We start from the raw sequence: 24,163 nt of genomic DNA, 5'->3' as shown, positions 1-24,163 counted from the left end.
ATGAGTTTCAGGCCTCCTGCTATTCCCACCACAAGAGTCAGTCCGCTCTAAGTGAGGCTAACTGGCTCCTCGGAGCGTCAGGATGCAACCTTACCTTGAATCCTTACCTAGTTATACAGATGGGGCACCACCATGAACACCCACTAGCAGGGGCCATGGAATTACGTCCCGACCACTGAAGCGCAACCCCAGAGGTCTCACCGAGAGACCCCAAGGAATTACACGCTGACACGGACCAACATTCATAAAACAACATTAGGAGAATATCGAAAACATATTTACAACCTCATACTCATCCATGAGATCTATTCCTCATACGCCTCACATTTTGAATCCATACCTCCGATCATCACCGTCCCATGAGTCTAGGGTCTCATCTCATGACAACACCATGTTCCTTAAATTTCAAACCACCCATTCATTTATTTCTCATGCCAAGTCTCATACCAATCCATTCATCCACAATTCATGAATCATGCCAAATATATATGTCATACTCCATTATATACATGTCCATCATCACACAATCATACTCAGCCAACATGGTTCATTCGGGAAACATTAAACAACTAAGACACAGCACAGTCTCGCCCAGCATCTCGCTCAGGCTGAGGGGGTCTCGCTCAGGCGAGACATGCTCGCTCAGGCGAGCCTCCCCCTCGCCTAGGCGAGAGCACAAAAGCAGGAGCATGAGCAACGCGGGATCTCGCTTAAGCGAGATCCCTCTCGCCTGGGCGAGTTGCCTGCTCGCTCAAAAGTTGAGTGAGTCGCCTGGGCGACTTTTCTCGCAGGAGCTCTAGGCAAGCCCCCTGTTTCATCTCGCTTAGGCGAGACTGACTCGCCTGGGCGAGATTAACAGGTCTCGCCACTGTTCTTCACTGCACAGCCATGTTTTTCAACCCAAATCAAGCATACAGAGTGTTCTCACGCATCAAATCGAAAGATTAAACCATACAAGCAGCAACCAACGCAAACACTGACCAAAACGACTGGAAACTAAGGATTCTAACTTCCCGTACCTGGAAATCAAGTTAGCGGAACGCTCCGACACGCACACAGGAGACCAAATTGTCCTTAGGGTGGTCAGCAGCTGGAACGGACGGTGAAACAGAAGAAAGGAGGCGGGTTATTACTAAACCCTAACAATAACAGCAAACATAGACCATGAAAACAGAAGCATGAGTCAAGGGACGACTTACGTGAGTAGGACTGAGTTTGAGCTTGAAGGAGGGGGACCTTAGGGTAAACCCTAGCAGAGCTTTTCGTGAGAGGTAGTGAGGGATGGCGGCTGGTTTCTGAAAGAGTGAATGTGAGGTGGGATTAGGGCAACATAGCAGGGTTTATATACATTGGGCCAACCCTTAGGCCCACTTAGAGGCAGGAAAAATGGGGCCTTACAACATAACTTTAAACAATTTGGAAAAATCAAAGTTTTGATCGCTATAATTCTCATTCTTGATTTGAATGTGAATTCTATCATAATATGCTTCAAACATGTCATAGTAACAACACACAAAGAATGAAGGAAATATTTTTTTAATGTTAAATGTATAGACAAACTTACATTGCTAGCCCATTGTCCAAACAAAGAGTATTCAATGCCATACTAGCCTTTTTATAGAGATACCATGAAGAATTTGGTATAGGTAATCATTAACCTTATCACACAAAATTGATAAAGAAAATTTCAAAGCAAGGATGAATTTGGTGTGATAGAAGTCCATGATTATTTTCTTATTAGGGACAATATAAATGGTTTATCCTAATCGATACTACATGATTTTCCTGTAGAGTAGCTAAACTCCAACTTAAAAACTGATGTTTACAAAAAGCAAACTTTTTAAGATGTTGTTGAACTTTCTTATGGTTGCACCATAGAATATTCTTTCATTCAAAATGTTAATTCAATTTTTACAAACCATTTTTTTGGTCTAGGACCACAAAAATCTTCCATAGTAAGCTATCATGTTTAAGGTGTGAACATTCATAGCATGTCAAGGATTAACTCTTTGATAAGTCATTATTTTCCCTTAATCCATTGCCTTTGTGTCATTCTTGAGGGTTGTTTAGTGCTTAATTGTCTTTTGTTAGTGCATTTTCCTCAATTGGATTTCATTGGGCCATTATTCCGAATTTTGAGTAATTTAACATTAATCCGTCTAATTATGTTTAGGTACTTTCTAGAGCAAATTTTGGAGCTTGGGCATTAATCTTAAGATGAAGAGAGAGTTTCCACATCATTGTCATGTTTGCGCCATGTGATTTAGTCTATCCACATCACTGAGCCACCATTTTTCAAACCATTATGGCATTTTTGTAATTCTGAGTGGCAAAATGACATTTTTGTAATGATGAGCAACTATGGTTATGTGACCACATTTTTTTAGGTTTCCCGAAGCCATGACAACCTTGAAGATGAGTGGATCTGTGCCGCCACTTGCTATGCAAGATAAGGCTTAAAAGTATACACTCCCAAGGGAGGAAACTCTCACAAATGGTTGAGACACAAGAGTATTTTTACTTCAAAATGTTCAACCCTTTTACATGTCTAGGAGCACCCCTTATATAGAAGAGTTTAGGGGCCTCTAAGCAAATAAAAGATACCTAAGGATGTCTCTACAAAAACCTAACCCTAGCTTCTAGAAACTAGGTCAAATAAGGTTACAAAAATCAGAGACAAAAGACCTAACTATGGTGTGTGCAAGGCTAATTTCGTTCTAGCACAAAAGGAGACAAAGAATGTGTCTCATATGTCTCCAAAAAGTGGCCAAAGTGTGCTAAAAACAAAGGAGACCAAAGGTACATAGGTACACTTGCTTCATGCCTTTTACTTTATGCTTTATGCCTTTGCTTTACTCTCTCCTCCACATCATTTATGCTCCCCAATCACCATGCGCCACTTAGCATTGCTTTCTTACTCCTAATTAACCTACAAAGTAAATAAACATAGATTACATGTTGGCTTAAATAAAGTCAACTATAGTCAACAAGTCAAACCTAGTCAAAGGTCAACAAGTCAACTAAAATTGATTCAACTAAGTCAACTTAGGGAATAAAAAATAACAAACACAAATGAAAGGGATGAAGGATTAGTGAACTTCTTTCCTAAACATGCTTAGGCTTCTTAAGCATGTGCCTCCATCCTTGGTTGGGGTCAATCCTTCATCATCTCTATACCCTTTAGGTGAGATCAATGATCGATCTTTGCTATACGAGTGTCTACTCGCCCCTCTGACTACAGGCCACCACCTGATAGTCCACACGTGGGAATGACTTTGCCATAGCATCTCACCGTGACACCAAGTGGAGTTCTCCAAAACAAACCTAAGTTTGTAGTTATTCCCAAACTACCAAATCTCTATCAGAATCCACTGAAGAGGGCAATCATCCGAAACCTTGCCGTACGAGCCACAACCCGCACACTCCACTGGACTTCCTAAACCACCAGGCTACAACCTAGAGTGGTCACGTGTTACCCCAATACAAGATGCACTCATAACTGAGACCTTAGCCAAAGGATCGCATCATGAACATCCCCTAAAGCGGTGTAGAAAACTTCCTCGTGCACCATCACTGGACCAAAACCGCCTGGCGCGCATCTCACGCCGCTAGGCAGAAATAGCTCCAGATTGCCTGGTGGGCATCATACACCGCCAGGCGCCACGCGCCTGCAGTATCCGCAGTGCACTGCTACCGCCTGGCAGACACCACCCCGCCGCCAGGTGCCCTGCTCCGATCATCATTCTCAGTTGCTAATATACAATCCAAACAACAATAACACACATTCAACTTCACAATTCACATCACCAACTAACCCACACAAATCTATCCAATCAAGAATACCCCATGTCTTAGGATCTATAGACACATGATTATAGAATTGTTGTTACCATGTTTTGAAACTGAATTGCACCAATACTGGAATAACCAAAATATCATTACCCAATCAATATATATAGGAAAATATTCAATTCTTCCATATCACACATATTAATCTCATAATCACTACCAAATACTATACTGTACAAATCACATAAATCAATCTTCTTCATGTTGTTTAGCATACAATCAGATTTATAGTGCGTCTCATGCGACCAATTATCCAATATAGCCAATAATTATTTAATCACATATGTACAAATTATCAATTGAACACCCAATTTTACACATCATACAGATTATGCTTTATTCATACAACCATCTTTCCTACAAAATCATTCCATCAAACATTGACAGTGCTTATACTTATTTATCCCAGCCCCAACAGGAATCCTTACCCCCAAATCCATTCAAGAATTCATGCATTTTATAGAACCATAATATACACGGACAACTATATTCCTCAAATTCTCATTTAAGCGTATGTACATCACAAGGATATCACAGGTACCCCCAAATAGATTCAAAATAGCCAAAACAGCGTCACATTGTTCGTGTCGCCTGGCGGTTCATCCTCTACCGCCAGGCGGTTCATAGCTGATACCTAGAAATTGGGTCTGGTGCTTGTGTCACCTAGCGGGTTGTGCGTGACCGCCAGGCGGTTTCTGGAAAAATTCCAGAAACCCGATTTCATCTCTGATTTTCACATAAAATGCAATCCTAACCCCTTATACATCACGATGCAATCAATAAAAAGAAATCAAGCAATCAATAGGAACTCCCCTAACTTGGATTCCCTTAGCTTTGCCTTGACTCTTACGAGCTCTCCCTTGATCACCAATGTCCTCCTTTTTCCTCTTTCTCAGGACAGCTCCTCAATCCTCACTCAAAACCCAAAACTCACCAATTCGTGCTCTCTTCTGCACCCATAATGACAGCCTCACCAAAGCCTTTCTCTTACTCCTAATTGGCTTTTTATTGGAGTCTTAAAATGGTTTGATTGCACTAAAATGAATTTTTGCAATTAATCCATCATTAACATCACTTAATGGCCTATTACCTTCTATTTTCCAGCCACCCTTGTTGCCATGCACCCTAGGGTTTTCGTGCCTCTTTCACTTCCATGCTAGGCTAAGTTTTTACAAAAAGAAAAATTATTTTGTTCAAGCCAAGGTTTGAACCCATCACCACACAATTGCAATTCAAGTGCACAACCAACTCAACTAATACATTTTTCATGCCAATATTTATTCATCTAAGGCTATCTAGTTGCGCATCACACTTCAAACATTTCATCAGAAAATAATAAAATTAAATAACATACATTTGGCATACTTAGGACTCGAACCCAAGTCTTATCACACAATCAAAGTACTCTCAACCACCTGAGCTAGTACTTTTCCACGTTATAAAGGTTAGTATTTAATACCATAAAGTCTTCTCTTCCCACATTTATTAAATAATTATTTATTTAATTATTTAAATTTAGTGGGTCTTACACATGGAATTACGTCCCGACCAACTGAGGCACCACCTTGAAATCTAACCTAGAGATTTCAAGAAATTTCATCCTAACCACATATAATTCATGTTTAACCATCCAATATGTATTATCCATGCATACGAATCTCATACCAACAATTATAACCAACCTCCAATAAATTTCCATTCCAAAACCATGTCATAATTCACCATCTTTAGCCCATGAATCATCCCATACATATTTCATACTCAAATCATGTTAAACTCATAAGCCACAAACCATAATTCATCATATTCACACAAAGTCACTCAATTCATACTTTAAAAGGCATAATCAGTCCAAACATATGATCAATATCCAAAAACAAAGAAACTAAAGAGCAAACATACCCCTCGCTCAACCCCTCGCTCAGGCAGAAGGGCCTCGCTTAGGCGAGAGGTTTCCCTCGCTTAGGCAAGCTCCCTTCGCCTAGGCGATGGCTCGAATCAGGAACAGTGGCATTGTCGCACCCTCTCGCTTAAGCGAGACCTCTCGAGGTATAAGTTGTAGAGTACTTGCACGAAGCTAGAACACGAAATTGAGCGCACTAGATCAAGATTGGGTTTAAACACTAGCAAAGCTCTGTGCGGAGAAATTGAAAAGAGTAAGGGCACTGATCTTTGCAAATGAATTCAGAATAGAAGGGTTAGGTTGCTTTTGGAGCCTTGGACACCCTATGGGCTAGCCCTTAGGCCCATTAGATGTTTGAAGTAGCCCTTAAACATTGGGGCTGAAAAAGAGGGCCTTACATTCTCCCCAACAAGAAAATTTTCGACCTCGAAAATGAAAACTTACAAGGTAAACAGATGCGGATGTGATTTCCTCATATCCTCCAAGTAGAGTCACCTGTTCTCCGATCCCAGATGACTTTGTCCAGACTGACTAGTTTTCCTCGGTGTTCCTCAACTTTGCTATCCTCTAAAGCCACTGGTGGTACCTCCATAGTGAGGTCCTATCTGATCTTTACATCCTCTGCTTCCAAGACATGAGATGGGTCGAAAACATATTTCCTTAATTGTGATATGTGGAACACCGGATGAAGATTTTCCAACTGAGGAGGCAGGGCAATCTCATAAGCCACTGGCCCAATCCCCCTCGAGATCTAGTAAGGACCAAGGAACTTAGGAGAAAGCTTCCTCGAGCGGAGAGCCCTTCCCACAGTAGTGGTTTGGGGTCACCCTTAAGAACACATGATCCCCATCCGCGAATTCTAAGGGTCTCCTCCTGCAGTCTGCATAAGCGTTTTGCCTACTCTATGAAGCTTGCATTCTTTCCTTCACCATCCTTACCTTCTCGGTGGTTTATTCCAACAACTCAGGTCCGACAAGCATTGCTTCCCCATCTTGATACCAACACAGAAGGGTTCTACGTTTCCTTCCATAAAGAGCCTCATACGGCGCCATGCTAATGCTCGCATGGAAACTGTTGTTGTAGGTGAACTCTATCAAAGGAAAAACCTCATCCCAAGCACCCAAGTGATCCAGTATGCATGTCCTTAACAAGTCCTCACGGGATTGGATCGTCCTCTCAAACTAACCATCTGTCTGAGGATGATAGGCTGAACTCATCGTGAGCTTGCTGCACATAGCACTCTATAAGGTCTACCAAAACCGGGAAGTGAAACGCGGATCCCTGTCAGATACTATGCTCGAAAGCACTCCATGCAGCCTCAATATCTCCTTAATGTACAACTGGGCCAACTTGGCCATAGACATCCTCAAGTTCATTGCCAAGAAATGAGCACTCTTGGTCAATCGGTCCACTATAACCCAGATGGTTTCATGCCTCCTAAAAGTTCATGGCAAATGGGTCACAAAATCCATGGAGATGCTATCCCATTTCCACATTGGTATTTCCAAGGGTTGTAGAATCCCACCGGGTCTCTGATGGTCAACCTTCGCCTTTTGACACGTCAAACAGGCTGCTACAAACTGTGCAACATCTCTCTTTATTCCCTGCCACTAGAAGGTTCCTTGAGATCTTGGTACATCTTAGTCATGCCAGGATGCATGCTAAGACGAATTTTATGCCATTCCTCAAGGATGAACTTTTTCACCTCAACATCATCAGGCACACACACTCTGCCCTGAAACCTCAATATGCCATCACTTCCCAAAGTAAATTCTCTCACTTCATCTGACCCAAGCTATTCCCTCACCTTGTTCAAATTGGCATCCAACAATTGCCTCTCTCTGATTGAGTCCAAGAAGTCACTAGATATAGTTAGAGTGCTACACCTAATGAACTCGGATCCTAACTCCACCTACAACTTCATATCCCTGAATTTTTCTAATAGTTCCACCTCCTTGATCATGAGGTATGCGGTATGTACAGTCTTCCTACACAAGGCATCTGCTACCACGTTTGTCTTCCCTGGATGATATAACAGCTCAAAGTCATAGTCTTTCAAGAATTCCATCCATCTTCTCTGCCCCATGTTCAACTCCTTCCGATCAAACAAATACTTGAGACTTTTGTGATCACTGAACACACGAAACTGAGCACCATAAAGATAGTACCTACAGATCTTCAGGGCGAACATAATAGCCACCAACTCGAGGTCATGAGTGGGGTAGTTTCTCGTATGCACCTTAAGTTGCCTTGAAGTATATGCCACTGCCTTCTTTTCTTGCATTAACACGCAGCCCAACCCTAGATGAGAGGCATCACAATAAACCTCAAAAGGTTTACCCACGTCAGGGAAAACTAATATGGGAGCACTCGTCAGCCTCTGCTTTAGCTCTTGAATATTGTCCTCACACTTATCCGTCCAAGTGAAGGGTTGGTCCTTCCAGGTAAGCTACGTCAGCGGCGCCACTATTTTGGAGAATCCCTCTATGAATCTCCTGTAGTAGCCAGCTAACCCCACAAAGCTTCTGATCTCGGTTGCTGACTTGGGACTTTCTCACTTAACCACTGCATCAACCTTTGCTGGATCTACCGCTATACCCTGTGCAAATATCACATGGCCCAAAAATTGCACTTCATCCATCCAGAACTCGCACTTCGACAATTTGGCCTACAACTATTTCTCTCTCAAGACACCAAGCACTAGTCTCAGGTGCTCGGCATGATCCTCCTGACTTTTGGAATAAATAAGTATGTCAGCTATGAAGACTACGACAAACTTATCCAAGAAAGGTCGGAAGATCTGGTTCATGTAGTCCATGAACACAACCGGAGCATTGGTCAAACCAAAGTGCATAACCACATACTTGTAATGACCATATCAGGATCTGAAGGTCGTCTTATGTACATCATCAGCCTTTACTAGAATCTGATGATATCCCAACCTCAAATCGATCTTCAAGAATACCGATGATCCATGCAATTGATCCATCAAGTCATCTATTCTCGGGAGGGGATACTTCTTCTTCACCAACAACACTAGTGCTCCCCAAGTCAAAGTGTTGGGTCGTATGAACTACTTTCCCAACAACTACTATATCTACTTCTTAAGTTCCACCATCTCTATCGGAGCCATACAGTATGGAGCCATCGACACTGGTCTAGTTTCAGGCACATAGTCAATCGAGAACTCCACCTCTCTATTGGGAGGCAACCCTAGTACTTCATCTGGGAACACGTCTTCAAATTCTTGCACCACCGGTATGACGAAATTCATCTCTTCTCCTTCCACCTCTAGATGTGTTAAGATCATGAAACACTGAGCACCATCCTATAGCTCTTTCATAACCCCGTGAGATGTTAACAACTCAAGTTCCTCTGAGTTGGGAAATAACAACTTTTTCTTGCGGCAATCTATAAGAATGTGATTGGCAGAGAGCCAATTCATCCCAAAGATCACTTCCAATTCCTGTAGAGGTAAGCAGATCAAATTCACTTTATACCTGCGTCCCTCTACCTCCACCGGATACCTCGCACACAAAGATGATGTCCTAACCAAACCCGACACCGGAGTAGACACCACAAGTTCACACTGTATCTCGCACATCGGCAGACACAACTTTTTCACACATGCATCTGACACAAATGAGTGTGTCGCTCCATAGTCATATAGCACACAACAAGCTTTTCTAGCTATCATACAATGACCTATAACAAGGTTACCTGAACTCATAGCCTCTGCTCTCGACATCACATACACTATGTTTGTCGCCTGAAGCCTATTGCCTCTGCTCCCGACATCACATACACGTCACTACTCTAGCAAGGGAAGGGCAGTCTTTCCCAAAGTGGTCCTCTTTGCCACAGTTGTTGCACTTGCGATAACCCTCCACGTGTGGGCATACGTTCCTCAGGTGAGGGCCTCCACATATGAAACACTATACCCTATTCTGCTGGGGAGGAAAACCCCTGGACCCTTGAGACGGGTGATGAGGTATGTCATACGGCTTCCTTCTCTCCTCATGTCTCGGCTTGGACCTAGATGGTCCACCGATCCTCTGATGCTGTGGTAGGCACTGACCTTCTACTCCCTGCTTTATCTTCTACATCACTCTAGCCTTTTCCACCAAGGCAGCAAAATCCTTAATGGATAATGGGGCCACCATCATTCGGATATCACCGCGGAGGCCATTCTTGAACTTCCTACATCACCACTCCTCATCAAGCGGCATGGTGTAGAAACGGTTGAGATGCTTGAATTTCTCAGCGTACTCTGTCACCGTCTTTCCTCACTGAGTCAACTGGAGGAATTCCTCCTCCGTGGCATACCAGATGTTGTCTGGGAAATATTCAGAGGGGAATTTCCCCCTGAATGCCTCCTAAGTCACAGGCTCGTCTCTCTTCTCCATGATGGATTTGGTGCTGATCCACTAATGTTCGGCTTCTCCGGTGAGCATATATACTGTAAATGCCAGCCTGTTATCTATTGGACACATCTTCGCGTCGAAGATTCTCTCCATGTCCTTTTGCCATTAGTCTATGGTGTTAGGACTCGTCTTGCCCCAAAACTTCATCGGGTGATGCTTCAAGAAGTCTTCCAAGCTCCCCTCCCTGACGGCAGGTCGTGGCTCGGGACCAAAAATAGGTGCGGTTGTCCTGTTCTCCTCCAGTTGGCGGAGGGCCTCCATATGTTGTTTGTGAGCATCCTCAGCAGCCACCCTCGCAGCCTCCATTTGCTGCATTACCAGTTATTGCTACTCAAGTGACGCTGCATGCCGCTACATTGATGCTTCATGTTGCTGCATCATTGTCGTGCTCTGTTGCGTCATAGCAGCCATCATTACTTCTATAGCTCTGGCGATATTAGGTACATCGCCTTGAGAGGATTGAGAGGTCCTATGATGAGGTGCCATAATTCACTGGCACACAAAAAATACCATTAGTTAGGCTTGATAGGATAGAGAGCTTAACTAAAGACACTAGAAAGACACCACGAAAGCTAAGCGGACAACTAAGTCCATAGACCTAAGGAATGACCGCCCTGATACCATAAATGTAACACCCCATTTAAATATCATTAATTTAAATGAAATGTCAGACGGATAGAAAATAAGAAACAAGTCCTGGAGTATAACCGCTACTCCTTACAATATATAGAAAAGTTAGAAGAAACCAAGGCACACCACGATTCCGGATACAAAATAAAGTAAGAGATTAACAGTAAAACAATGAAATCCCAAGATAAGAAGATACATGGGCCTTAGCCCAAAAATAAAAATCAGATGAGCAGCATCCAACCCATATAGCTACGTGGTAGAATTGTCATTTCCCTGTTGACCACGAGTATTTCTCGCATCTGCTCACATCAACAAGTTGATGATCATCGCAAAAAGAGAAAAACCACACATACAGAACACACAGCAAACAAACAGAAGGGTAAGGTAGAGTAGAAATCAGTCTATCATACGGTCACATGCCATTTCACAGTCCAAGCAGTATATGTCATTCAAACATGTTATGACTTCTCAAACAATACACTAAGACTCAGACTCGACTCATCCGGATACATATAATTTAGTTGGATTCAGCGGATGCTTGCACTTATGGTGGATTTCTCTGCTCACCCCCAAGTTAAGTGTTACAAGTGTTACAATGTCTCAATCCCCCACACACAAGGTTAGCTCTTAATGAGTTTTAGGCCTCCTGCTACTCTCACCATAAGAGTCAGTCTGCTCTATGTGAGACTAATTGACTCCTTAGAGCGTCAGGATGCAACCTTACCTTGAATTCTTACTAAATTATATAGATGGGGCACCACCATGAACTCCCACTAACAAGGGTCATGGAATTATGTCCCGACAACCTGAGGCACCACCCTGAAATCTCACCTAGAGATTTCAAGGAATTACGTCCTAACCACATACAATTCATGTTTAACCATCAAATATGTATTGTCCATGCATATGAATCTCATACCAACAATTATAACCATCGTCCAATAAATTTCCATTCCAAAACCATGTCATAATTGACCATCTTTATCCCATGAATCATCCCATACATACATCATACTCAAATCATGTTAAAGTCATAAGCCACAAACCATAATTAATCATATTCACACAAAGTCACTCAATTCATACTTTAAAAGGCATAATCAATCCAAACATATGATCAATATCCAAAAACAAAGAAACTAAAGAGCAAACATACCCCTCACTCAGGCAGAAGGGCCTTGCTCAGGCGAGCTCCCTTCGCCTAGGCGAGGGCTCGAATCAGGAACAGTGGCACTATCACGCCCTCTCGCTTAGGCGAGACCTCCTCGCCTGAGCGAGATGGGCTCTCGCTCAAAACAGGAGCTTGTCGCTTAAGCGACAGCTCACACAAGCATCCTAGGCGAATTGCCGCTAATCTTGCCTGGGCGAGAAAACCAGAACTCGCCACTATTCGCGCAGGCACATGCATCCAATCGGACCAAACCATGTTTTCAACAGCTCCCAAACAATTTTAATGGCAACCAAACATCAAACTCACGAAACAAAACCAAAGAAGGTGGGAAAACGCAATAAAATAGTAAACCCTAACTTCCCCTTACCTAGAAAGGGCTAGAAGAAGAGTTAGACTCCAACAGCGGAACAAAATAGCTCCAGGGATAGATTTACGAGCTGGAAAAGAATAGCGGAGCGAGTTTTAACATAAGCCTACGACAAAACCCTAACTAGAAATACGAACATACCAACGGAAAATCAAGGTATGTGTTGAAGAGTACTTACACGAAGCTAGAAGGCGAAACTGAGCTCACTGGATCGAGATTGGGATTAAACCATAGCAAAGCTTTGTGCGGAGAAATGGAGAGGAGTAAGGACACTGATCTTTGCAAATGAATTCAGAATGGAAGGGTTAGGTTGCTTTAGGGGCCTTGGACACCCTATGGGCCAGCCATTAAGCCCATTAGATGTTTGGGGCAGCCCTTAAACATTGGGGCTGAAAAAAAGGGCCTTACACATTCTCCCCAACTTTAAAAATTTTCGTTGTCAAAAATTATCTTACTCACAAAAATAAAATATTATGCATACTTAAGTTTTCACACTTACATGATGAAATAAAAGTCTCATACCAAATAAATTAATACACATATAAATATCACTATAATTATAAAATAAAAACCTCATATTTCTTTGAAAGTATTCTTACCCAAGAAAACGAAATACTCCATGAATTAATGTAAGTAAAATATTATTCATAAAGAAAAAAACTAACGTACAACTTCATTTTCTTTCCACACATAGCTTTATACCTTCTGCATTTTCACCATATTTTTAAATAAAATTATAATTCATAATTAAAAAATTTATGCAGAATCCACGTCGTTATTTAACTTTATCAAAACAAAACAACTACCAAATAATTATATAACGACATGAAATTTTCACATACCTTTAACACCAATAATCTCATAGAAAAACAAACATATTGTGATATCATGCAACCTTTTATTACCCACACATAAAACTCACCTCGCTTGATTCCAACATATGCATAACTCATCAAAGATAACAACTAGAAACATGTTCCCAAAATCCAAAACATGTAATCAACAACATATTACCACCAAGTAATATCCAATAGTATGTCATTCTCTCATAACCAACCACTCTACCTTTGTTGCGCAACAACGCCTTGTGGAGAGAACACGCCATAACCCTTACTTGCTCACCAAAACCTAGTCAGAGCACTACTTTCTTTAGGACTTATAAGAAACCACCCTTACCGGCTCACCAAAACCCAGCAAGAGCCCAACCCTTACCTGCTCATCAAAACCCGGTAAAAGCGTTGCTTTCCCTAAGACACATAAGCAACAACCCTTGCCTGCTCACCAAAACCCAGCAAGAGCATTGTTACTAAGCTTAAGCCAAAGTCTTACAGTAGAACAAAACCCTCTTTTTACCCGACTCACCAAAGTTCTATGGATTAAAAGTGCAACCTGGTTTTACAAATATGAGAGAATTCATACTACACATCACACACGCAATCATGCATAACATGTTTCATCACCATAACGTTCACCAATCATATCTTACATACCATGTAAATATCTCCAAACAAATAAAACAAGTTAGACCAGAGGACAATAATAAAACAATAGCTATGCATGAACCATATTTCTAGTCACAGACCTCCAAACTAAGATCAGATTTATCTTCATATAATACACAACAACAATGTACTATAAAAATTAACACCACTCAAAGTCACACAAGATCAACTAGGCGAGTTCACTCCCCACAATCCCAAATTTTTTTCGAAAACTGGGCTCTGATACCAAAATGTAACACCCCAATTTTGGAATGTCATGGAAAGTTAGAAAATTATCACGTTTGACAAAAAAGCATTATTATTGAAAATGTACTAAAAAAACTTATAATTTAATTTAAATTACGTATTTCAAAATGTTAGCTTGTCAAAAAAACTTCCAATATAATTGTGAACAAAAGGAAATTACATAGTCTTCAATATTTGATTAAAAACAACTAAATATTTATAAAAAATCCCGAGTTCACCCAGCCTCTCGTCGATCTGCTCCCGTATAACACACACATTATACGATCATCACATATACAATAATCACACAAACAAACAAATAGGGGTAAGCTAACCATAAACAATGATATTCCAAAAGGCAATTCATAAATAAAACATGTCCAATAATACTCAACGTCGCATTCAAGTAACATGGAAACATTATGATCACAATCCATCCTTTGTTTGAACACACAAACCCCAAATCCAAACAAGCATACTAAACCAAACATAGCATTACATTCATCAAAAATATTCAAACATAGTGATCATAATTAAGCTTTGGTTTTCCGCGGCCTCTCACCCCACAACAACATCTAGTTTCCTATAACAGATGGTTCGATGTGTCACACTATCATAGTCAGAATGTGTCCCTTATTCCTCAAGGAATTATGAGTAAAAATGTTGATGCATCGCACATCGGGCACTGATGTGACCCTAACAAGCCCAAGCTCAAGTGTATCAACAAGCCCAAGCCCACATCAAGGCCCAATCACTAGAAGCATGATGAGAAAGATTCACATGTGCCTCTCACAAGATGATCAAGTCAATCATGGGCTGTTTACATTATTCACATGGGCTAAAGAAATCTCTAAAATATGAGATAATGCATGAAGGAAGTAGTATAGATTTAAATTGCGTCATTGTTTAGGCCTTGTTTTTCTAGAATAATAAGTCAAACAATGTGTAGTTGAATTGATAAAATTGGGCTTGACTAAGCCCAATAGGAGATTTGGCCATGAGCTACCAAAGGTCAAAGGTGGACTAAGTGGAAGTCAACATTCCTTCCTACACCTCATGGATCATGCATCCCATGGAGCCAAGTCCACATTCCACCCATGTGCCTCCTTCATCCAAGGACTAAGAGAGTGTCTTCTTTTCCAAGTCTTCATCCAAAGGCTAGGAAGATGTCTCCTTCTCCAACCCACCATCCAAGGGTGATGATTAAAGCTTCTCCTCCAAGCTTGATCTAAGGGCCAATATTTAGTCTAGCTTTTAGGCTCACATATAAAAGCCAAAAGTAGACCATTTGTACATTTTAACTCTTGAAATTTCTAATAGAATATTTGTATTGAGATCACTCCACTCTTCTATTATTTTGAGAGCATACATGGCTAACCTTCTCCTTCATCTCCTCTAGCCACCTTCCATACCATAGCTCCACTTCTCCTCTTCATCTTCACCAAAAACCTCCATTGCCTAGAGCTCTTCTAGCTCTTATCTTCATTTCCGCTGAATTTCATCTTCTTTTTGGTGTCTTCCATGGATCTTTTTCCTCTCCTACACCAAGGGCGTCCATCAGCCGCTGAATTTCATCTTCTTTTTGGTGTCTTCCATGGATCTCTTTCCTCTCCTACACTAAGGACGTCCATTAGGCACTATATTCGCAACGAGCCGAAATAAGGTGAAATATCTTTCCCCTCCCCACTGCTTCACATAGGCGAGAGGGTACAACACTCGAACCAATCCTCTACCAGTACTTGACACAGGTGAAGAGGACCCTTTTCCACTACTTCACACAAGTGAAAGAGTCTTCACTAGGTTCCTAGGTACGGAAATCCTCACACAACATTTAATTCCACCAAGAGCTTTCAAACAAGGCAAAACACTCCCAATATGCAACCCATGAGAATTACATATTGCCAACAAAATATATACCATCACATTATGCATGGGAAATAAACCATAATATAAACCCATCAACTTATCAAATAATACATTCATATAATGAACCCATTGAGTGACATTCATTCAAACACAGTATACAATCACACACAAGTAATTATCCTCAAACCACCACATAAACTACATAACCATGCAACCCATACAAACCAAGAAAAGTCACCAATCACATAACCCATTTATTCACGTCACTCTCCCACCGTGAATCATAGCCTTGCACACCTTCATGCCTCAACATCCTTACTTACATCTCTCTCTTAGAAAATAACTAATTCTTATAATTTTTATCCAATCCAACTTAATAACACATTATGCAAACGATTTGGGATTTTAGAAATGAAACTACAGCTTGTGTAAAACTCCAATATGTATTTATATTCAAATTAAAGATTATTGAATCAAGAATGAAATGCAACAATAACCAACTTAATTGATTAACTATAGAGAAAGTTATACACCAAACAAGCAACAAAGGTCAATGTTGTCAACAACCAAACTATAAGTACCTTGCGATAAAAAACTACTCTCACTATAGATCTCTACTTCAATATTCGACCAATCAAAGTCAAGAACTATGTGTTAAGGATCCACTGTTAAAATTTCATCTCGATCCAACGGTCAATGAAGTAGAAACCCTTATTTTACGAAACGTGTGCAGTGTAGGAAAATGGGTAGCACCAAATGATATGCTTCTTTGTTGTGAGATTTTGACTTGTTCCACTATACAATTTGGTATCTTACACTTTTATCTTCTCAAACTCATTTCAAAGTGGTTTATAAATGATATCAAACTGAACAATTGCAACAATCAATATCTCTCATTCCAATTGCATTTTAAACTACCTAAAATTCTCTAACCCATATATACCCAAACATGAAATTCATCCCCATTCAATGCAATCATCAACCAAACATACTCAACATATTCCAGAACGAAAATAAGTACACTCTATTTCAAAAAAAACAAAGAAGGAGTTATAGCTTCCCTTACACATGCTTATTTTTCCCGTTTCATCCATCAAACAAACAACAAGATAAACAAGAGAAGAAAGCAAGAATGGCTTCCCCTACCTGGACTTGGTTCTTCACTAAGCGTTTCTCCCGCAGCCTCCTCTATCACTCTCCATGTTTCTCCAACTCTCCTCTCCCTCTCATCTTTTTCTCACATTTTAGAAACCCTAAAATTGTTATGTCTCCTCTGCTAAAATCTTATCTTTTTTCTATGATTAACAACTTTAATCTTTGCTATTAATATTTAAAATTAAATCTTTCAGTTAATATTTTAAAATCAAATAAAAATAAAAACAACCCAAAGTCTTGGTTGTTTGACCGTTCTTTTATTTTCTTCAAATAGGGCAACAACAAGTGAGAATTGCATGCAGCAGGCATCTAGCGGTAAAAATATTGGCACAACGAGAAAAAAACTGATTAATAAAGTGATGCATAGCCTTACAAGATTCAAAAATAGGCCATTGCGTACATTTATGCATACCTCATACCACCAGACTACACATTGTCTGGTTATATTACATGCACCCCAAGTTTATAAACCCATATATCCACATTAAATATAACATTAATAATTAAAAATGCTTCACAAGGACAACCAGATTTGAATCCATGTACCTACACACACAACTCAAAGCGCTAACCACTGAACTAGATACATTCTCATATTATAATAGGCACCACTTAATTATATACACATATCTGCAACATTAAATATAATATTAAAATTTAAAATAAATAAAAAAATAACTTACATCACTTAAATAATTATTATAAATATTTCATAATTAATTAAATAATTAGAATAAATAAACAACACTTAACTTAAATCAATCAATTAATTATTTCATCATATATCAAAATTAAATAAAATACTTAATTTAAATAAATCCATAATCTCAAACAAGCCATTAGTTCTATTTTCATGTGCTTCTCTTTATTCTAATTTTTCCTAGGTCTTATAAGTAGCCTTCATGCCTCTACCTCAACATTAATCATATTAGGATGGATTTGTATTATGCTTGGTTGTTTGAAGTTTTGAAGGCAAATAGAGATTTTTCTATTAACATATGGTTGAGCCCTTCCAGTATAATTTTGATGCCCTTTCTTTTTGGGTTTGACAATCCATTAGTGTACAATGTCCATTGTTGCTCATCTTGCGTGTGTTTCCCTTGCAAGTCACCAGAAAAATCTACCAAGCATTGGGCCTCTATCGGTCCTCAGGGTCCATACCGGATATTAAACATGAATAACTCTACTGACCAAGATGACAACCTTCTCGCCAAGTCAGGCTTTTAGAGTATTTTTTGGATAGGGTAGTTGATATTGACGATGAACAGGTGATTTTGAAAATAAGGTCTTAAACTTCTGGTCGTGGTTACCCAGGATAGGGCTACCTCATCAACGATCTAATACCAAGTTTCTAGGTCTTACAGAGTTTGAATGACAAAGTATATTGGTTTTTGTTTCCATCTTTCTCTTGGATGATGGCTGCAATGACTGTGTATTCCCTTGTGGCTGTGTATACGAGTAGGGGTATGATGGTATTCATCTTGCATAAGACAGGGGGGATGCAAGCATCTGCTTCAATTGGTCAAACTTCTCCTGACACTCCTTGCCTCAAGTAAAGATAATTGATTTCTTCAGTAATATGGTCATTAGTCGTGTCTTATCTACTAAATGAGGAAGGAACTGTGATATCGTTGTTAAACGCACTATCAGATATTGGACCTCTTCGATGTTGTCGAGACTTCTCATCTCAATAAACTCTATGCACTTTTTAGGGTTTGCTTCTATCCCTCTCTAGTTCAGCATAAATCCAAGAAACTTACTGATGTTTACCCCAAAAACACATTTCTCTGCGTTAAGGCACAAGTTATATGCCTTTATGGTCATATATACCTCGGTCAAATTTTATGAGTGTTGTGCTTAAAACATATACTTATATGCTCTTGTCGATAAGGATTTGAAACCCTTGTCCATTAGTCGTTGGTAAGTAGCTCCAACGTTCTTAAGGACAAAGGGCATGACCTTGTAGTAGTAGTTAGCTTCTTCTGTGATCAAAGCTGTTTTAAGCATATCAGATTCTACCACAAAGATTTAGTTGTACCCGAAGTAGGCGTTAAGAAAACTTAGGATGTAGTAACCCACAACTTTGTCAACTAGCCGGCCAATACTGGCCAAGCGTGGAGGGTAAGGTGGAACCCTAGTAACAAATACGCTGTTGTAAAAGTCTTCAGCCCAAGTCATCAAATGATGAAGGATTGACCCTAACAAAGGATAGAGGCACATGCATAAGAAGACTAAGCATGCTTAGAAAGGAAGTTCATTAATCCTTCATCCATTTCATTTGTGTTTGTTATTTTTGATTCCCAAAGTTGACTTAGTTGAATCAACTTTAGTTGACTTGTTGACCTTTGACTAGGTTTGACTTGTTGGCTATAGTTGACTTGACTTAAGCCAACATGTTAATCTATGTTTATTTGCTTTGTAGGTTAATTAGGAGTAAGAAAGCAATGCTAGGTGGCGCATGGTCATTGAGGGGCATAAATGATGTGGAGGAGAGAGTAAAGCAAAGGCATAAAGCATAAAGTAAAAGGCATGAAGCAAGTGTACCTATGTACCTTTGGTCTCCTTTGTTTTTAGCACACTTTGGCCACTTTTTGGAGACATATGAGACACATTCTTTGTCTCCTTTTGTGCTAGAACGAAATTAGCCTTGCACACACCATAGTTGGCTCTTTTGTCTCTCATTTTTGTAACCTTATTTGACCTAGTTTCTAGAAGCTAGGGTTAGGTTTTTGCTTAGAGGCCCTTAAACTCTTCTATATAAGGGGTGCTCCTAGACATGTAAAAGGGTTGAACATTTTAAAGTGAAAAAACTCTTGTGTCTCAACCATTTATGAGAGTTTCCTCCCTAGGGAATGAATACTTTTAAGCCTTATCTTGCATAGCAAGTGGCGGTACACATCCACTCATCTTCAATGTTGTCATGGCTTCTAGCCTAGCCTTGTAGTGGCGTACTTCTCACATTTTTACCATTCCTTTCTTTTTCATTTTACGTTTTCTTCTTCCTTTAATTGTTCTTGGTTTTCTATGGTTTATGTGCTTCCCATTTCCTTTTTGTTTGAATCGATCCATCCTCTTCTTCTCTTGAGCTTTGTGAAAGGAATCTTCACATCTAGATAGCTTGCTATCTTAATGTCCAGTGGGGATTTCACTTAGCTTTCTTAATCAACTCACACCATATTCAATAATCTTAAAAAGAAACAAAATAATCCTTCATCATTTGGTATCTAGAGCCTAGGTTATCTTGAATATGGTGTTTTTCGGCAAGGGTTGTTGCTTATGAGTCTTAGGGAAAGCAACGTTCTTACCGAGTTTTGATGAGCAAGTAGGGGTTGGGCTCTATCTGGGTTTTGGTGAGCATTCAAGGGTGGTTGCTTATAAGTCCTAAAGAAAGTAGTGCTCTTATCGGGTTTTGGTGAGCAGGTAAGGGTTGTGGCTTGTTCTCTCCGCGAGGCGTTGGTGCGCAGGAAAGGCATAGTGGTTGGTTATGAGAGAATGACAAACTGTTGGATATTACTTGGTGGTAATATGTTGTTGATTGCATGTTTTGGATTTTGGCAACGTGTTTCTAGTTGTTATCTTTGATGAGTTATGCATATGTTAGAATCAAGCGAGGTGAGTTTTATGTGTGGGTAATATAATCTTGCATGATATCACAATATGGTTGTTTTTCTATGAGATTATTGGTGTTAAAGGTATGTGAAAATTTCATGTCATTATATAATTATTTGGTAGTTTTTTTGTTTTGATAAAGTTAAATAATGATATGGATTCTGCATAAATTTTTTAATTATGAATTATAATTTTCTTTAAAAATATTGTGAAAATGCATAAGGTATAAAGCTATGTGTGGAAAGAAAAGGAAGTTGTACATTAGTTTTTTTCTTTATGAATAATATTTTATGTTCCAACAGAGAACAAACAAGATATGTCAAACACAAGTATTACCTCACCCTGGTCCACCATCTCCTCAGTAGGCTCTTTCCTGGTGGATATATGTCGCTTATGGGTATCTCAGTGTAATCGGTTTGGACCCGGGAGGGGTTACCTGCAGAAGGGACTCCGAAGCTCAAGTTAGCGAAATGTCTCAGAAAGTCAAATCTATGATTAAGGAAGTAATGAATGTGTACCTTTAATTCGTGGGGTCCATGCGTATTTATAAATTACTAATTATGCCTGGCCACGTCATGGGCTGGGCCTTTGCTTGGGCCGTAGGTGGGCCTGGGCTCTAGCCCAGGCCCTTAGTTTGATTATTGGGGACTAGTGAACTTTATTGGAGCGTTCTGTTTTTTGCTAAGTTCTTGTTTATTTTCATGAAGTTGTCGGCCTAAGCTGGTTACCCTTTAACGGCTTAGGCCGCTATTGTTGTTTTCGACTTGTTTTATCAATGTCAATTCTTAGTGGTTAAGTCCGGGTATCATAGCATGTATATGGTACTTGTCATTATTCGACTTAGGTTGACCAGGTGCGGTACACCAGTCTCCCAGCCTTTGTCGATATAGTTATGTCGGTAAAGGATGACAAGTATCTGTTGTTCTTCGTCTAGGTCGACTAGGTGTGGTACACCAGTCTCCCAGCCTTTAAGTGTGATGAATAGTGTTAAGGCTAAAGACAGGAAAAGGTTTGTAGCAGGTAAAGGGGGTGTCAGGGGTCTAATCAAAAAGGGTTTTTGCGTCGTCGTTCCTGATACTCATGACCTTTGGTGTGCTTTGTGTCGATTGGTATGGGTTGTGACTTTTGACGGGAAGAAGTTGTGTTGTTTGGAATTCATGCTTATAAATGTGGATTTCGCGAAGGGTTTGCGTTTGTTAGATCATTTGTGAGAATTTCATAATCAGAGACTTGCGTGCGTTAGATCTGTTCGACTAGTTCCTTGTTTCTGCCGACATCTTTCGAAAAGGTATGTTTAGTAGTAGTGATACTATGTCATTGTCTTTTTCAAATAGTGGGAGTGTGGAGTCCGGGAGGAGTGTAGGTAGGCGTTTTGAGGAGGAGAGTACTAGTCAAGTGGTTGTGGTGGGAAGGATTCCGATGGAGATGGTGACCGAGGTGAGGGAAGACCCTCCTGAAGAAATAGCAGAGAGTAACTGGTCGGCTAAGGCCGATTATGACTGGATAGCGGCTGATGTTCGTAATCAGTCGTCATTGTTCATGTGGTCTCGTTTGCTGAATTCGTGGTTGAATTGTACCCCGTTATCGCGAAAGACGTGGACTGTGGTATCGTGTCGCTGGAGCGGGTGAGCGCTATTGAGCGCGTCTGTCACGGTCAAGAAGGGGCTATCGAGAAATTATTTTACATGTATATGTGCCATTTCTCTCAATTACATGTGAGGTTGTCGCTAGATGACTTCACCATGGGGGTGCTTCGTCAGCTCATCGTGGCGCCTACTCAGCTACATCCGAACAGTTGGGCATACTTGCTGGCCTTTTGTGTTTTGTGCTAGTCATTGTATCTACGACCTTCTCCTCATGCATTTCTATATTTTTATGACACGAGACCTCGACAACCGACTACCTGATTATCCTTGGTGATTCGGCCGAGCATCAGCAGATTGGACGCATTTTTGCAGTCATTTAAGCACTTCAAGGATGGCTATTTTAAGGTTGTGGTGAAGGAGGAGGGCATGTCACATTTTCTCAATGCAGATGGGAGTCCAAAATCTCCTTTTAGTTGGACGGGTAGTCCTTCTCGGTATAAGGACATGGGTACCGATGAGTTGTCAGCGACAGATAGGGAGGTGGTGGAGGTCCTGATGAAGTTTTCTGATAAACTGCCCACTAAGGGCTTAGTTAGGGTTTATAATTCGGTTCACCCGATTATTGATATTGAAGGTATCTGTTTATGACTTAATTTATCTTGATGTTTCTAAGTTAAACTAACCGGAACTTGGTGTATTTGTACAGGACACATGGCTCAAGCTGGAAAGAAGAACTTTACGCTTTTTCAAGCACTGAGGAAGGAGAGGGTCGTGAAGGCAAAAATAGCTGGGAACAATGAGGTCCCAAATTTACAAGAGTCCTTGGTTGAGGTACACGTACATGGTGGCACCAAGAGGAAAGTCGAGTTACCGGCTAGGCCTGGTAAGGGCAAGGATGTGAAGGAGAGAGTAAAGCAAAGGCATAAAGCATAAAGTAAAAGGCATGAAGCAAGTGTACCTATGTACCTTTGGTCTCCTTTGTTTTTAGCACACTTTGTCCACTTTTTGGAGACATATGAGACACATTCTTTGTCTCCTTTTATGCTAGAACGAAATTAGCCTTGCACACACCATAGTTGGCTCTTTTGTCTCTCATTTTTGTAACCTTATTTGACCTAGTTTCTAGAAGCTAGGGTTAGGTTTTTGTAGAGACATCCTTAGCTATCTTTTATTTGCTTAGAGGCCCCTAAACTCTTCTATATAAGGGGTGCTCCTAGACATGTAAAAGGGTTGAACATTTTTTGAAGTAAAAACACTCTTGTGTCTCAACCATTTGTGAGAGTTTCCTCCCTAGGTAGTGAATACTTTTAAGCCTTATCTTGCATAGCAAGTGGCGGCACACATCCACTCATCTTCAAGGTTGCCATGGCTTCTAGCCTAGCCTTGTAGTGGCGTACTTCTCACATTTTTACCATTCCTTTCTTTTCCATTTTACATTTTCTTCTTCCTTTAATTGTTCTTGGTTTTCTATGGTTTATGTGCTTCCCAATTCTGTTTTGTTTGAATCGATCCATCCTCTTCTTCTCTTGAGCTTTGTGAAAGGAATCTTCACATCTAGATAGCTTGCTATCTTAATGTCCAGTGGGGATTTCACTTAGCTTTCTTAATCAACTCACACCATGTTCAATAATCTTAAAAGAAAACAACATAATCCTTCATCAAAGTGGCACGATATACCCTAGTGGGTGAAGACCTATACAAAAGAGGCTATAGTTAGCCATTACTAAAATGTATCACCAAGGAGCACGAGAAATACATAATCAGAGAAATACATGAGGGGATTTGTGGTTATCATTCAAGATCTCAGAGTATGGCTACTTGAATCCTTCAAGTTGAGTATTTGTGATCGACCATTCAGGAAGACTGTTATGATTAT

The 24,163-nt window shown here is 40.3% G+C and overlaps 1 protein-coding gene across 1 annotated transcript; it reads right to left on the bottom strand.

Moving 5' to 3' along the window:
* Positions 1–9,080: 9,080 nt before the first annotated feature.
* On the bottom strand, positions 9,081–9,500 carry LOC114187904 (uncharacterized). The gene has a single exon (XM_028076312.1). The coding sequence runs from the start codon at positions 9,498–9,500 to the stop codon at positions 9,081–9,083; it is 420 nt and encodes a 139-aa protein (XP_027932113.1).
* Positions 9,501–24,163: the final 14,663 nt, after the last annotated feature.

The sequence above is a fragment of the Vigna unguiculata genome, chromosome 1 (genome assembly GCF_037176805.1).
Source record: "Vigna unguiculata cultivar grain cowpea cultivar isolate G323 ecotype 2 chromosome 1, ASM3717680v1, whole genome shotgun sequence".
Lineage (NCBI taxonomy): Eukaryota > Viridiplantae > Streptophyta > Magnoliopsida > Fabales > Fabaceae > Vigna > Vigna unguiculata.
The sequence above is the reverse complement of the archived record's forward strand: the minus strand, read 5'-3'. Positions and strand labels throughout refer to the sequence as shown.